The sequence below is a fragment of the Phyllobates terribilis genome, unplaced genomic scaffold (genome assembly GCF_046119375.1).
Source record: "Phyllobates terribilis strain yellow unplaced genomic scaffold, ASM4611937v1 Scaffold_1__5_contigs__length_1240528914, whole genome shotgun sequence".
Lineage (NCBI taxonomy): Eukaryota > Metazoa > Chordata > Amphibia > Anura > Dendrobatidae > Phyllobates > Phyllobates terribilis.
This window is the reverse complement of record NW_027362761.1, coordinates 715,723,391-715,739,148: the sequence shown is the minus strand read 5'-3', so window position 1 is coordinate 715,739,148 and position 15,758 is coordinate 715,723,391. Positions and strand designations below refer to the sequence as shown.

Here is a 15,758-nt window from a genome sequence, read left to right as displayed (position 1 = left end):
TTGAATTGCTTCGCTGACAGACTAAAGTAAATTTTTAATGGAGGCAAGAAATGGCAGTATTTTCTGACAACGTATATGTGATTCGTGTGACGGAGAAAACAGAGTTTTAAATACCTGGCCTGTAGGTAAGTAGTTTGACCAGCAAACTGCTGTGAATTGCTTCAGTGACACACTGAATGAAATTTTTAATGGAGGCCAAAAATGGCAGTATTTTCTGACAACGTATATGTGATCCGTTTGACGGAGAAAACAGAGTTTTAAATACCTGGCCTGTAGGTAAGTAGTTTGAACAGCAAACTGCGGTGAATTGTTTCACTGACACACTAAAGGAAATTTTTAATGGAGGCCAGAAATGGCAGTATTTTCTGACAATGTATATTTGATCCGTTTGACGGAGAAAACACAGTTCTAAATAGCTGGATTTCTAGCACTCTAATATGGAAAGGACCTGGCTGTATTCTGCAGTGCCAACAAGCAAATGGCGCAGAAAAAATGGTGTCCTCTGGATTACTTTTTAAGCAAATAATGAGGATTAAGATCCAAAGAAAAGTATTCCTGGCCCCTGAGACCTGGGCCTTTGTATAGAAATATCTAACAGCAGCAGAAGGCAGAATTGGAATGGAGCCTGTTGTGCTATATGCACTGCAGTCTGCTATATACACTACCTGCCTATACACCCTGCCTGCCTGATATCTCTGCAGATGGATTAGTCCTCAGAAGGACTGTTTGTTAAGATGTATATGTGTAATGTACAGTTTTTCTCCCTACACTACCTAATACACAACCAAATCTCTCCCTGACGCAGCAGCAGCTCTCCCTACACTGTCTGATCCAGAGTGACTCTGACGAGCATGGCGGCACCAGGTCTGACATAGACCTGATGACGTTGTGTGGCCAGCCAATCACTGTAATGCCCACAACCAACATGGCTACGGCATTACAGTGCATGGCAGGCAATCCCTGCATGTTCATTGGCTCTCTAAAGAGCACCAAACATGCAGGGAGGGGTCCCGAGTTCCCGCCCGAGCAACCCGGAAATACTCGGCGAGCGCCGAGCATCTCGAGCAGTGAGATGCTCGGGCGAGCACCGAGCAGTAGCGAGCATGCTCGTTCATCACTATTAGCAATTTTTATTACATTATTTTTAACAAGGCTTGAATTAATCGGGTTTGAAAAAATTGACAAAAGTTAATTATAGAGTTGTAAAAGAATGCATGATAAAAGAAAAAGGTTAGACCGGGAGATCAGGGCTGTATCATTACATCTCAAACACAAGGAAACTTGCTGTACACTATGGTGGGAGAGTGATCTTTTTCTGCTGTGTTGCTGCCTGCTTATGATTGAGAAATTCATAAAAAAAGTACACACAGTGAAAAATATCTGATAACATCCACATGGTCTGATCATACCACAGCTCCTGGGCAGGGGGAGGAAGAAAGAGTATACAGACATTACAGCACGGGATCGCAAATAATTGTTTCTTTGAGGTAAAACATTGTTTAAAAACAGGCAGAGAAACGTTTTACCTCACAAAAAGAATCATCTGTGATCCCGTGCTGTAATGTCTGTATAGTCTTTTGCGTCCTACCCTGCCCAGGAGCTGTGGTATGATCAGACCATGTTCCTGCACGGTCAGACACGGCCATTACACAGTACACAGCAGGGGAACATTTATAAGATTATCTCAGCACAGGAACATTTTATTTAAACACATCCAATTGTAGAACTTATTATTACTCCAAGATCTATTGATTAAAATCAACTTTTGTTCGTGCGAAAACCCCTTTAACTCTACGTTCACAGACAGCATGTTTTCAGATGGACAGCACTCGGACCAAAAATATGTCCATGTGAATGTAGCCTTAGTGAAATAGTAATCCCACTGCAAAAATCTGAGGGTCAGCCTCTGATTTCTGCAAAGGAATATCTTGCAAATTTGCATGACATTTTTCCCAACACTATGGTTGAACATAGCCATTAACATACTTTGTAAGCAAGTGTCATAGTAAAAAAAAACATGAGCAAGTAGGAACATAGGACTTAAGAAAGCACACCTAAATTGTCACTTTCAATAAAAGTCATTTTTTTTATGTTTGGCAGTAATATTTTATCCTGCCACATATCACTGATAGTTAAAGGGAACATGACAGCTGATTCATGCTACCTGAATCATAGGCAGCATGTACAAGATACTGGCTTCATCATTTCAGCCATGTATGTTTTATTCTGAAACACTGCGAAATTTCAGAGAAAAACATATAGTGGGTACAGAAAGTATTCAGACCCCTTTAAAATTTCACTCTTCGTTTCATTGCAGCCATTTGGTAAATTCTAAAAAGTTCATTTTTTTTCTCATTAAAGTACACTCTGCACTCCATCTTGACTGAAAAAAACAGAAATTTTGCAAATTTATTAAAAAAGAAAAACTGAAATATCACATGGTCATAAGTATTCAGCCCCTTTGCTCAGACACTCATATTTACGTCACATGCTGTCCATTTCCTTGTGATCCTCCTTGAGATGGTTCTACTCCTTCAATGGAGTCCAGCTGTGTTTAATGAAACTGATAGGACTTGATTTGGAAAGGCACACACCTGTCTATATAACACCTCAACAGCTCACAGTGCATGTCAGACCAAATGAGAATCATGAGCTCAAAGGAACTGCCCAAGGAGCTCAGAGACAGAATTGTGGCAAGGCACAGATCTGGCCAAGGTTACAAAAGAATTTCTGCATTACCCAAGGTTCCTAAGAGCACAGTGGCCTCCATAATCCTTAAATGGAAGCAGTCTGGGACCACCAGAAGTCTTCCTAGACCTGGCCGTCCAGCCAAACTGGGCAATCGTGGGAGAAGAGCCTTGGTGAGGGAGGTAAAGAAGAACACCAAGATCACTGTGGCTGAGCTCCAGAGATGCAGTAGGGAGATGGGAGAAAGCTCCACAAAGTCAACTATCACTGCAGCCCTCCACCAGTTGGGCCTTTATGGCAGAGAGGCCCAATGGAAGCCTCTCCTCAGTGCAAGACATATGAAAGCCCACATAGAGTTTGCTCAAAAACACATGAAGGACTTCCAGACTATGAGAAATAAGATTCTCTGTTTTGATGAGACGAAGATAGAACTTTTTGGTGATAATTCTAAGTGGTATGTGTGGAGAAAACCAGGCACTGCTCATCACCTGCCCAATACAATCCCAACAGTGAAACATGGTGGTGGCAGCATCATGCTATCGGGTGTTTTTCAGCTGCAGGGACAGGACGACTGGTTGCAATTGAAGGAAATATGAATGAGGCCAAGTACAGAGATATCCTGGACGAAAACCTCTTCAAGAGTGCTCTGGACCTCAGACTTGGCCGAAGGTTCACCTTCCAATAAGACAATGACCCTAAGCACACAGCTAAAATAACAAAGGAGTGGCTTCAGAACAACTCTGTGACCATTCTTGACTGGCCCGGCCAGAGCCCTTACCTAAATCCAATTGAGCATCTCTGGAGAGACCTGAAAATGGCTGTCCACCAACGTTCACCATCCAACCTGACGGAACTGGAGAGGATCTGTAAGGAAGAATGGCAGAGGATCCCCAAATCCAGGTGTGAAAAACATGTTGCATTATTGCCAAGAAGACTCATGGCTGTACTAGCTCAAAAGGGTGCTTCTACTCAATACTGAGAAAAGGGTCTGAATACTTATGACCATGTAATATTTCAGTTTTTCTTTTTTAATAAATTTGCAAAAATGTAAACATTTCTGGGTTTTTTCAGTCAAGATGGGGTGCAGAGTGTACTTTAATGAGAAAAAAAAATGAACTTTTTAGAATTTACCAAATGGCTGCAATGAAACAAAGAGTGAAACATTTAAAGGGGTCTGAATACTTTCCGTACCCACTGTACACTGAAAATGTGGCTGGGAACCATGTTGCTCAGATGACTAGCCCAAAAGGCTAATGCCCAGCAGTTTATCCCCGCTCTGCTTCCTTTGAGTGACAAGTGGCTCCTTATGTATGTGTATAAGAAGACGCTCGTCACTCAAGGGGAGCAGGGTGTGAAGAAGCAGCCAGGAACCAACTATTTGGACTTGTTGTCACTCAAGCAGCATCGTCCCAACATATGTTTTTCTTTGAATAAATTTCTACCAACGTCTCAGCACAGAATATATGATGATAAGTAAGCTGCGTAGAACTATTTTCATGTCACTGTCCTTATGTATCATACTTTTTATGTTCTAGTCTTGGCCTTTCCTGCCTATTTGCTGGGCATAGACAAGGACCGGCTTAATGGTAAACTAACCAGTCGCAAGATGGATAGCAAGTGGGGAGGACGGTCTGAGTCTATAACTGTCACTTTAAATGTGGAACAAGCCACTTATACGCGGGATGCTCTGGCGAAAGCTCTATATTCCAGGGTCTTTGATTTCCTGGTTGAGGTGAGAATGAAGAAAATAATTTGCATGTGTAGATAGATAGCATATGCAGACACATAGAAAGCTAAATAGTATGATAAATAGAGTTTGGTATCAGTTTATTTAAAATGATTTTTCTTCTGTTTTAGTCTATTAACAAGGCCATGCAAAAACCACATGAAGAATACAGCATTGGGGTGTTGGATATATATGGTTTTGAGATATTCCAGGTATAATGCTATTTTGCCAATAAAGCTATATCATAACGGACAATAATGTACATGCTATATTGATTTTTCAATAGAAATGGAAATAAATTTGTTCACAAAAATAACCATAAACAGCAGTGATCATAAAATGATTTTCCAGGTATACTGAATATAATAGTTGAGTAGGACTATTTAGTTATTTTTTTAATTTTAGTCTTTGAAATACTGTAGCGTAAGATATGTTTGATTAATAAATGAACATACTAATGAAAACTGTAGATGATAGTTTGGGCTTGGTATCTGATGTTACTAATAAAAACAACAGCTAACAATGCAAAAAACAAGCCTGAACATTACTCAAAGTAAGGGTATGTGCAGACCATCCGTACGGTCAGCGCTTTGAACGCAGTATACTTTATGCTGCATCCAAAGCGCTGCACACAGGTGAATCCGATTGTGTTCATTGAAGCATGCGGATTCACCGCATCCTATACATCTCACTGATAGAACTTCTCTTGCGGAGACTAGCGACGCCACAAGAGAAATTGACATGCTGCGGTCTGTGAAGACTCGCCACATATCCGTGTCCGTGGGTGATCAGCAGAAGCACGGAGACGCATAGTGGGCATGGGATTTGTATAAATCCCATCCACTATGCTGTAACATCTGGCCGCTGCGGTTTGCACCGCGTCCAATCCGCAGCGTTTACTGATCGTGTGCACGTACCCTTACACAAGTTGAAAAAAAAACCTAGGTCCATCAAGTTCAACCTTCCTACTCCAATAAAAAAAAATGGTACAGGTTTCATAAAATGTACACACAAACCAACCTTTTTTTTAACCCCTTCCTGGACGCAGCAGTACGTCCTACATCGACGTAGTGGATTTCAGAAGCTGAGCCAATATTATACAGCCAGCATCTGCATTTAACAGCAGCGACTGGAGCTTGCTCCAATTGCTGCTTAACTATTTAAGCGCCGTTGACAATGACTGACTCATTGAATGATGTGATTGCCAGTGTGCAAACATTCTGGCTCCCATCGTCGCAATGTGGTCTCAAGGACCATGGTGGGAAAAGGTTTCAAGCTCTCAAATAAATTAGGAACAAAATAGAAACAAATATTTGTCATCGTCGTAATTACTACACAAGGAAAACTAAATCTGAGCAAGAATGGCGGAAATGCAGGATTTTCCCTTATTTCACTTCATATAGATGTTTTCCACATTTTTCAGTACATTATTAGGTAAATGTACTGTTTCTCAGTATATTATTTGGCAAAATGAATGGTGTCATTTAAAACTGCAACTTGTCCGCCAACATATTGAAGGAAATATAACAAAGTTATGCTCTTGGAAGAGCAAAAAAAACCAAAAGTGCAAAAACAAAAATAGCTGTTTTTATACATATTTTAATTTTAAAAAGTGTATGTAGGACACTAAAGGAGGAGCACAAAGTAAATGAACTTTGTACTACTGAGCCTTAAAGAGAATCTGTCAGCAGGTTTTTGCTATGTAATCTGAGGGGGCATACAGAGTAGTATTTCAATATTTGCAGATGACACTAAACTCTGCAGGGTAATCAATACAGAGGAGGACAATTTTATATTACAGGAGGATCTATGTAAACTAGAAGCTTGGGCTAATAAATGGCAAATGAGCTTTAATGGGGATAAATGTAAGGTAATGCACTTGGGCAGAGGAAATAAAATGTATAATTATATGCTTAATTGTAAAACACTGGGCAAAACTGTCACTGAAAAAGACCTGGGTGTATTGGTGGACGACAAGCTAACGTTTGGTGGCCAGTGTCAGGCAGCTGCTGCAAAGGCAAATAAAATAATGGGATGCATTAAAAGAGGCATAGATGCTCATGAGGAGAACATAATTTTACCTCTATACAAGTCACTAGTGCGACCACACTTAGAATACTGTGTACAGTTCTGGTCTCCGGTGTATAAGAAAGACATAGCTGAACTAGAGAGGGTGAAGAGAAGAGCTACCAAGGTTACTAGAGGACTGGGGGGTCTGCAATACCAAGACAGGTTATTACACTTGGGGTTATTTACTGTGGAAAAACGAAGGCTTAGGGGTGATCAAGTATATGAGGGGACAGTACAAAGACCTTTCTACTGATCTTTTTACTCTGAGGCCTGAGACGGGGACAAGGGGGCATCTTCTACGTCTGGAGGAAAGAAGGTTTAATCATAATCACAGACGGGGATTCTTTACTGTAAGAGCAGTGAGACTATGGAACTCTCTGCCGCATGATGCTGTAATGAGTGATTCACTACTAAAATTTAAGAAGGGGATGGATGCCTTTCTTGAAAAGTATAATATTACAGGTTATATATACTAGATTCCTTGATAGGGCGTTGATCCAGGGAACTAGTCTGATTGTCGTATGGAGTCAGGAAGGAATTTTTTCCCCAATGTGGAGCTTAGTGTTTGCCACATGTTTTTTTTTTTGCCTTCCTCTGGATCAACATGTTAGGCTATGGGTTGAACTAGATGGACTTAGTCTTCCCTCAACCTTAAAAACTATGTTGCTATGTTACTATGTTATTAGCATGAAGTAGGGAGAGAGACCTTGATTCCAGTGATCTATCACTTAGTATACTGGGTGCAGCAGTTATGATAGACTCACAGTTTTCTCTGCTACAGATCTAGCAGAGCTCAAATGTTGATAACCGCACCCACACCACAGCTTTCTGTGTACATTGTATAGTGACAGAGCTGCTAATCACTGCTGGGAGAGTGGTTGGACCAGGATGCACAAGGCCAGTTGTCCTGTAGCGATAATCTCCTGCTGATAAAACGCTAATTGCATTGAAACAGCAAAACAAAGTCAGCATAATGCGACACATCACTGTAATCAGGATCTCTGCTCCTACATTATCATGCTCTCAGATTACATAGCAAAAACTGCTGACAGATTCCCTTTAAGCACTCCACATGCTATCATATGTCTCTCCAAGTTGAGCCTTATTAATTAGCTTTATCTTATAGAAAATTGCTCCACTTATTTATCATTCATACTCGCAGGCAGGGTCCTCGCTCCTCCTGTACCAGTCGCTGTCACATTGTGTTCAAGATTATTGTAATTGTTCTTGTATTATACCCCTTTTTCACATGTAAAGCGCCATGGAATAAATGGCGCTATACTGTAATAATAAATAATAATAATAATAATTCATACAGAATCTGGCAGTAAAACAGTCGGAAATAAATAGCAAATTGTGTCACAGTAGAGGCCCATAGATGTTTGTGGGTGTGCATTATATCTCTGCATGGCTCAGAGGTCGGACAAAGCCATTATAAGGAGCCTAGGAGTTAACAACCCATTTTTTTTCTTCTGCAAACAGAAAAATGGCTTTGAACAGTTCTGTATAAACTTTGTGAATGAAAAACTGCAGCAGATCTTCATTGAGTTGACATTAAAGGCCGAGCAGGTAAAATACATAAAAATTGCAAGTGAAAGTTGTAACAAAATCTATGGAAGAGAGCACATTTAAAAGACTGCTTATTGATTGATTTATCATCAGTCATCAGTGTTTTCCATCAGTGTGTCATCCGTGTGTCCATGTTTGTCATCAGTTATCAGTGTCTTCCATCAGTGTGTCATCCGTGTGTCCATGTTTATCATCAGTCATCAGTGTTTTCCATCAGTGTGTTATCCGTGTGTCCATGTTTATCATCAGTCATCAGTGTTTTCCATCAGTGTGTTATCCGTGTGTCCATGTTTGTCATCAGTCATCAGTGTTTTCCATCAGTGTGTCATCCTTGTGTCCATGTTTGTCATCAGTCATCAGTGTTTTCCATCAGTGTGTCATCCTTGTGTGCATGTTTGTCATCAGTCATCAGTGTTTTCCATCAGTGTGTCATCCGTGTGTCCATGTTTGTCATCAGTCATCAGTGTTTTCCATCAGTGTGTCATCCGTGTGTCCATGTTTGTCATCAGTCATCAGTGTTTTCCATCAGTGTGTCATCCTTGTGTCCATGTTTGTCATCAGTCATCAGTGTTTTCCATCAGTGTGTCATCCGTGTGTCCATGTTTGTCATCAGTCATCAGTGTTTTCCATCAGTGTGTCATCCGTGTGTCCATGTTTGTCATCAGTCATCAGTGTTTTCCATCAGTGTGTCATCCGTGTGTCCATGTTTGCCATCAGTCATCAATGTTTTCCATCAGTGTGTCATCCGTGTGTCCATGTTTGTCATCAGTCATCAGTGTTTTCTATCAGTGTGTCATCCGTGTGTCCATGTTCATCATCAGTCATCAGGGTTTTCCATCAGTGTGTCATCCGTGTGTCCATGTTTATCATCAGTCATTAGTGTTTTCCATCAGTGTGTCATCCTTGTGTCCATGTTTGTCATCAGTCATCAGGGTTTTCCATCAGTGTGTCATCCGTGTGTCCATGTTTGTCATCAGTCATCAGTGTTTTCCATCAGTGTGTCATCCGTGTGTCCATGTTTGTCATCAGTTATCAGTGTCTTCCATCAGTGTGTCATCCGTGTGTCCATGTTTATCATCAGTCATCAGTGTTTTCCATCAGTGTGTTATCCGTGTGTCCATGTTTGTCATCAGTCATCAGTGTTTTCCATCAGTGTGTCATCCTTGTGTCCATGTTTGTCATTAGTCATCAGTGTTTTCTATCAGTGTGTCATCCGTGTGTCCATGTTCATCATCAGTCATCAGGGTTTTCCATCAGTGTGTCATCCGTGTGTCCATGTTTATCATCAGTCATTAGTGTTTTCCATCAGTGTGTCATCCTTGTGTCCATGTTTGTCATCAGTCATCAGTGTTTTACATCAGTGTGTCATCCGTGTGTCCATGTTTGTCATCAGTCATCAGTGTTTTCCATCAGTGTGTCATCCGTGTGTCCATGTTTGTCATCAGTCATCAGTGTTTTCTATCAGTGTGTCATCCGTGTGTCCATGTTCATCATCAGTCATCAGGGTTTTCCATCAGTGTGTCATCCGTGTGTCCATGTTTATCATCAGTCATTAGTGTTTTCCATCAGAGTGTCATCCGTGTGTCCATGTTTGCCATCAGTCATCAGTGTTTTCCATCAGTGTGTCATCCGTGTGTCCATGTTTGTCATCAGTCATCAGTGTTTTCTATCAGTGTGTCATCCGTGTGTCCATGTTCATCATCAGTCTTCAGGGTTTTCCATCAGTGTGTCATCCGTGTGTCTATGTTTATCATCAGTCATTAGTGTTTTCCATCAGTGAGTCATACTTGTGTCCATGATTGTCATCAGTCATCAGTGTTTTCCATCAGTGTGTCATCCGTGTGTCCATGTTTGTCATCAGTGTTTTCCATCAGTGTGTCATCCGTGTGTCCATGTTTGTCATCAGTCATCAGTGTTTTCCATCAGTGTGTCATCCGTGTGTCCATGTTTGCCATCAGTCATCAGTGTTTTCCATCAGTGTGTCATCCGTATGTCCATGTTTGTCATCAGTCATCAGGGTTTTCCATCAGTGTGTCATCCGTGTGTCCATGTTTATCATCAGTCATCAGTTTTTCCATCAGTGTGTCATCCGTGTGTCCATGTTTATCATCAGTCATCAGTGTTTTCCATCAGTGTGTCATGCTTGTGTCCATGTTTATCATCAGTCATCAGTGTTTTCCATCAGTGTGTTATCCGTGTGTCCATGTTTATCATCAGTGTTTTCCATCAGTGTGTCATCCGTGTGTCCATGTTTGTCATCAGTCATCAGTGTTTTCCAACACTGTGTCATCCATGTGTCCATGTTTATCATCAGTCATCAGTGTTTTCCATCAGTGTGTCATCCTTGTGTCCATGTTTATCATCAGTCATCAGAGTTTTCCATCAGTGTGTCATCCGTGTGTCCATGTTTGTCATCAGTCATCAGTGTTTTCCATCAGTGTATCATCCGTGTGTCCATGTTTGTCATCAGTGTTTTCCATCAGTGTGTCATCCTTGTGTCCATGTTTATCATCAGTCATCAGTGTTTTCCATCAGTGTGTCATCCGTGTGTCCATGTTTATCATCAGTCATCAGTGTTTTCCATCAGTGTGTCATCCGTGTGTCCATTTTTATCATCAGTGTTTTCCATCAGTGTGTCATCCGCGTGTCCATGTTCATCATCAGTCATCAGTGTTTTCCATCAGTGTGTCATCCGTGTGTCCATGTTTGTCATCAGTCATCAGTGTTTTCTATCAGTGTGTCATCCGTGTGTCCATGTTCATCATCAGTCATCAGGGTTTTCCATCAGTGTGTCATCCGTGTGTCCATGTTTATCATCAGTCATTAGTGTTTTCCATCAGTGTGTCATCCGTGTGTCCATGTTTGCCATCAGTCATCAGTGTTTTCCATCAGTGTGTCATCCGTGTGTCCATGTTTGTCATCAGTCATCAGTGTTTCCTATCAGTGTGTCATCCGTGTGTCCATGTTCATCATCAGTCATCAGGGTTTTCCATCAGTGTGTCATCCGTGTGTCCATGTTTATCATCAGTCATTAGTGTTTTCCATCAGTGTGTCATCCTTGTGTCCATGTTTGTCATCAGTCATCAGTGTTTTCCATCAGTGTGTCACCCATGTGTCCATGTTTGTCATCAGTCATCAGTGTTTTCCATCAGTGTGTCATCCGTGTGTCCATGTTCATCAGCAGTCATCAGTGTTTTCCATCAGTGTGTCATCCGTGTGTCCATGTTTATCATCAGTCATCAGTGTTTTCCATCAGTGTGTCATCCGTGTGTCCATGTTTGCCATCAGTCATCAGTGTTTTCCATCAGTGTGTCATCCGTATGTCCATGTTTGTCATCAGTCATCAGTGTTTTCTATCAGTGTGTCATCCGTGTGTCCATGTTCATCATCAGTCATCAGGGCTTTCCATCAGTGTGTCATCCATGTGTCCATGTTTATCATCAGTGTTTTCCATCAGTGTGTCATCCGTGTGTCCATGTTTATCATCAGTCATCAGTGTTTTCCATCAGTGTGTCACCCATGTGTCCATGTTTGTCATCAGTCATCAGTGTTTTCCATCAGTGTGTCATCCGTGTGTCCATGTTCATCATCAGTCATCAGGGTTTTCCATCAGTGTGTCATCCTTGTGTCCATGTTTGTCATCAGTCATCAGTGTTTTCCATCAGTGTGTCATCCGTGTGTCCATGTTTGTCATCAGTCATCAGTGTTTTCCATCAGTGTGTCATCCGTGTGTCCATGTTTGTCATCAGTCATCAGTGTTTTCCATCAGTGTGTCATCCGTGTGTCCATGTTTGCCATCAGTCATCAATGTTTTCCATCAGTGTGTCATCCGTGTGTCCATGTTTGTCATCAGTCATCAGTGTTTTCCATCAGTGTGTCATCCGTGTGTCCATGTTTGTCATCAGTCATCAGTGTTTTCTATCAGTGTGTCATCCGTGTGTCCATGTTCATCATCAGTCATCAGGGTTTTCCATCAGTGTGTCATCCGTGTGTCCATGTTTATCATCAGTCATTAGTGTTTTCCATCAGTGTGTCATCCTTGTGTCCATGTTTGTCATCAGTCATCAGGGTTTTCCATCAGTGTGTCATCCGTGTGTCCATGTTTGTCATCAGTCATCAGTGTTTTCCATCAGTGTGTCATCCGTGTGTCCATGTTTGTCATCAGTTATCAGTGTCTTCCATCAGTGTGTCATCCGTGTGTCCATGTTTATCATCAGTCATCAGTGTTTTCCATCAGTGTGTTATCCGTGTGTCCATGTTTGTCATCAGTCATCAGTGTTTTCCATCAGTGTGTCATCCTTGTGTCCATGTTTGTCATTAGTCATCAGTGTTTTCTATCAGTGTGTCATCCGTGTGTCCATGTTCATCATCAGTCATCAGGGTTTTCCATCAGTGTGTCATCCGTGTGTCCATGTTTATCATCAGTCATTAGTGTTTTCCATCAGTGTGTCATCCTTGTGTCCATGTTTGTCATCAGTCATCAGTGTTTTACATCAGTGTGTCATCCGTGTGTCCATGTTTGTCATCAGTCATCAGTGTTTTCCATCAGTGTGTCATCCGTGTGTCCATGTTTGTCATCAGTCATCAGTGTTTTCTATCAGTGTGTCATCCGTGTGTCCATGTTCATCATCAGTCATCAGGGTTTTCCATCAGTGTGTCATCCGTGTGTCCATGTTTATCATCAGTCATTAGTGTTTTCCATCAGAGTGTCATCCGTGTGTCCATGTTTGCCATCAGTCATCAGTGTTTTCCATCAGTGTGTCATCCGTGTGTCCATGTTTGTCATCAGTCATCAGTGTTTTCTATCAGTGTGTCATCCGTGTGTCCATGTTCATCATCAGTCTTCAGGGTTTTCCATCAGTGTGTCATCCGTGTGTCCATGTTTATCATCAGTCATTAGTGTTTTCCATCAGTGAGTCATACTTGTGTCCATGATTGTCATCAGTCATCAGTGTTTTCCATCAGTGTGTCATCCGTGTGTCCATGTTTGTCATCAGTCATCAGTGTTTTCCATCAGTGTGTCATCCGTGTGTCCATGATTGTCATCAGTCATCAGTGTTTTCCATCAGTGTGTCATCCGTGTGTCCATGTTTGCCATCAGTCATCAGTGTTTTCCATCAGTGTGTCATCCGTATGTCCATGTTTGTCATCAGTCATCAGGGTTTTCCATCAGTGTGTCATCCGTGTGTCCATGTTTATCATCAGTCATCAGTTTTTCCATCAGTGTGTCATCCGTGTGTCCATGTTTATCATCAGTCATCAGTGTTTTCCATCAGTGTGTCATCCTTGTGTCCATGTTTATCATCAGTCATCAGTGTTTTCCATCAGTGTGTTATCCGTGTGTCCATGTTTATCATCAGTGTTTTCCATCAGTGTGTCATCCGTGTGTCCATGTTTGTCATCAGTCATCAGTGTTTTCCAACACTGTGTCATCCATGTGTCCATGTTTATCATCAGTCATCAGTGTTTTCCATCAGTGTGTCATCCTTGTGTCCATGTTTATCATCAGTCATCAGAGTTTTCCATCAGTGTGTCATCCGTGTGTCCATGTTTGTCATCAGTCATCAGTGTTTTCCATCAGTGTATCATCCGTGTGTCCATGTTTGTCATCAGTGTTTTCCATCAGTGTGTCATCCTTGTGTCCATGTTTATCATCAGTCATCAGTGTTTTCCATCAGTGTGTCATCCGTGTGTCCATGTTTATCATCAGTCATCAGTGTTTTCCATCAGTGTGTCATCCGTGTGTCCATTTTTATCATCAGTGTTTTCCATCAGTGTGTCATCCGCGTGTCCATGTTCATCATCAGTCATCAGTGTTTTCCATCAGTGTGTCATCCGTGTGTCCATGTTTGTCATCAGTCATCAGTGTTTTCTATCAGTGTGTCATCCGTGTGTCCATGTTCATCATCAGTCATCAGGGTTTTCCATCAGTGTGTCATCCGTGTGTCCATGTTTATCATCAGTCATTAGTGTTTTCCATCAGTGTGTCATCCGTGTGTCCATGTTTGCCATCAGTCATCAGTGTTTTCCATCAGTGTGTCATCCGTGTGTCCATGTTTGTCATCAGTCATCAGTGTTTCCTATCAGTGTGTCATCCGTGTGTCCATGTTCATCATCAGTCATCAGGGTTTTCCATCAGTGTGTCATCCGTGTGTCCATGTTTATCATCAGTCATTAGTGTTTTCCATCAGTGTGTCATCCTTGTGTCCATGTTTGTCATCAGTCATCAGTGTTTTCCATCAGTGTGTCACCCATGTGTCCATGTTTGTCATCAGTCATCAGTGTTTTCCATCAGTGTGTCATCCGTGTGTCCATGTTCATCAGCAGTCATCAGTGTTTTCCATCAGTGTGTCATCCGTGTGTCCATGTTTATCATCAGTCATCAGTGTTTTCCATCAGTGTGTCATCCGTGTGTCCATGTTTGCCATCAGTCATCAGTGTTTTCCATCAGTGTGTCATCCGTATGTCCATGTTTGTCATCAGTCATCAGTGTTTTCTATCAGTGTGTCATCCGTGTGTCCATGTTCATCATCAGTCATCAGGGCTTTCCATCAGTGTGTCATCCTTGTGTCCATGTTTATCATCAGTGTTTTCCATCAGTGTGTCATCCGTGTGTCCATGTTTATCATCAGTCATCAGTGTTTTCCATCAGTGTGTCACCCATGTGTCCATGTTTGTCATCAGTCATCAGTGTTTTCCATCAGTGTGTCATCCGTGTGTCCATGTTCATCATCAGTCATCAGTGTTTTCCATCAGTGTGTCATCAGTGTGTCCATGTTTATCATCAGTCATCAGTGTTTTCCATCAGTGTGTCATCCGTGTGTCCATGTTTGCCATCAGTCATCAGTGTTTTCCATCAGTGTGTCATCCGTATGTCCATGTTTGTCATCAGTCATCAGTGTTTTCTATCAGTGTGTCATCCGTGTGTCCATGTTCATCATCAGTCATCAGGGTTTTCCATAAGTGTGTTATCCGTGTGTCCATGTTTATCATCAGTGTTTTCCATCAGTGTGTCATCCGTGTGTCCATGTTTGTCATCAGTCATCAGTGTTTTCCATCACTGTGTCATCCGTGTGTCCATGTTCATCATCAGTCATCAGTGTTTTCCATCAGTGTGTCATCCGTGTGTCCATGTTTATCATCAGTCATCATTGTTTTCCATCAGTGTGTCATCCGTGTGTCCATGTTTGTCATCAGTCATCAGTGTTTTCCATCAGTGTGTCATCTGTGTGTCCATGTTTGTCATCAGTCATCAGTGTTTTCCATCAGTGTGTCATCCTTGTGTCCATGTTTATCATCAGTCATCAGTGTTTTCCATCAGTGTGTCATCCGTGTGTCCATTTTTATCATCAGTGTTTTCCATCAGTGTGTCATCCGCGTGTCCATGTTCATCATCAGTCATCAGTGTTTTCCATCATTGTGTCATCCGTGTGTCCATGTTTGTCATCAGTCATCAGTGTTTTCTATCAGTGTGTCATTCGTATGTCCATGTTCATCATCAGTCATCAGGGTTTTCCATCAGTGTGTCATCCGTGTGTCCATGTTTATCATCAGTCATTAGTGTTTTCCATCAGTGTGTCATCCGTGTGTCCATGTTTGCCATCAGTCATCAGTGTTTTCCATCAGTGTGTCATCCGTGTGTCCATGTTTGTCATCAGTCATCAGTGTTTTCTATCAGTGTGTCATCCGTGTGTCCATGTTTATC

The 15,758-nt window shown here is 41.7% G+C and overlaps 1 protein-coding gene across 2 annotated transcripts in view; it reads left to right on the top strand.

The window, feature by feature from the left end:
* Positions 1–15,758, top strand: part of MYO1F (myosin IF) — a 427,358-nt gene that overhangs the window by 286,850 nt on the left and 124,750 nt on the right. For both annotated transcript variants that reach the window (XM_073686285.1, XM_073686286.1), the window contains 3 exons: positions 4,224–4,420; positions 4,546–4,626; positions 7,967–8,053. In XM_073686285.1, coding sequence (XP_073542386.1) covers positions 4,224–4,420; positions 4,546–4,626; positions 7,967–8,053 — 365 coding nt within the window. The remainder of the gene's footprint in view (positions 1–4,223; positions 4,421–4,545; positions 4,627–7,966; positions 8,054–15,758) is intronic.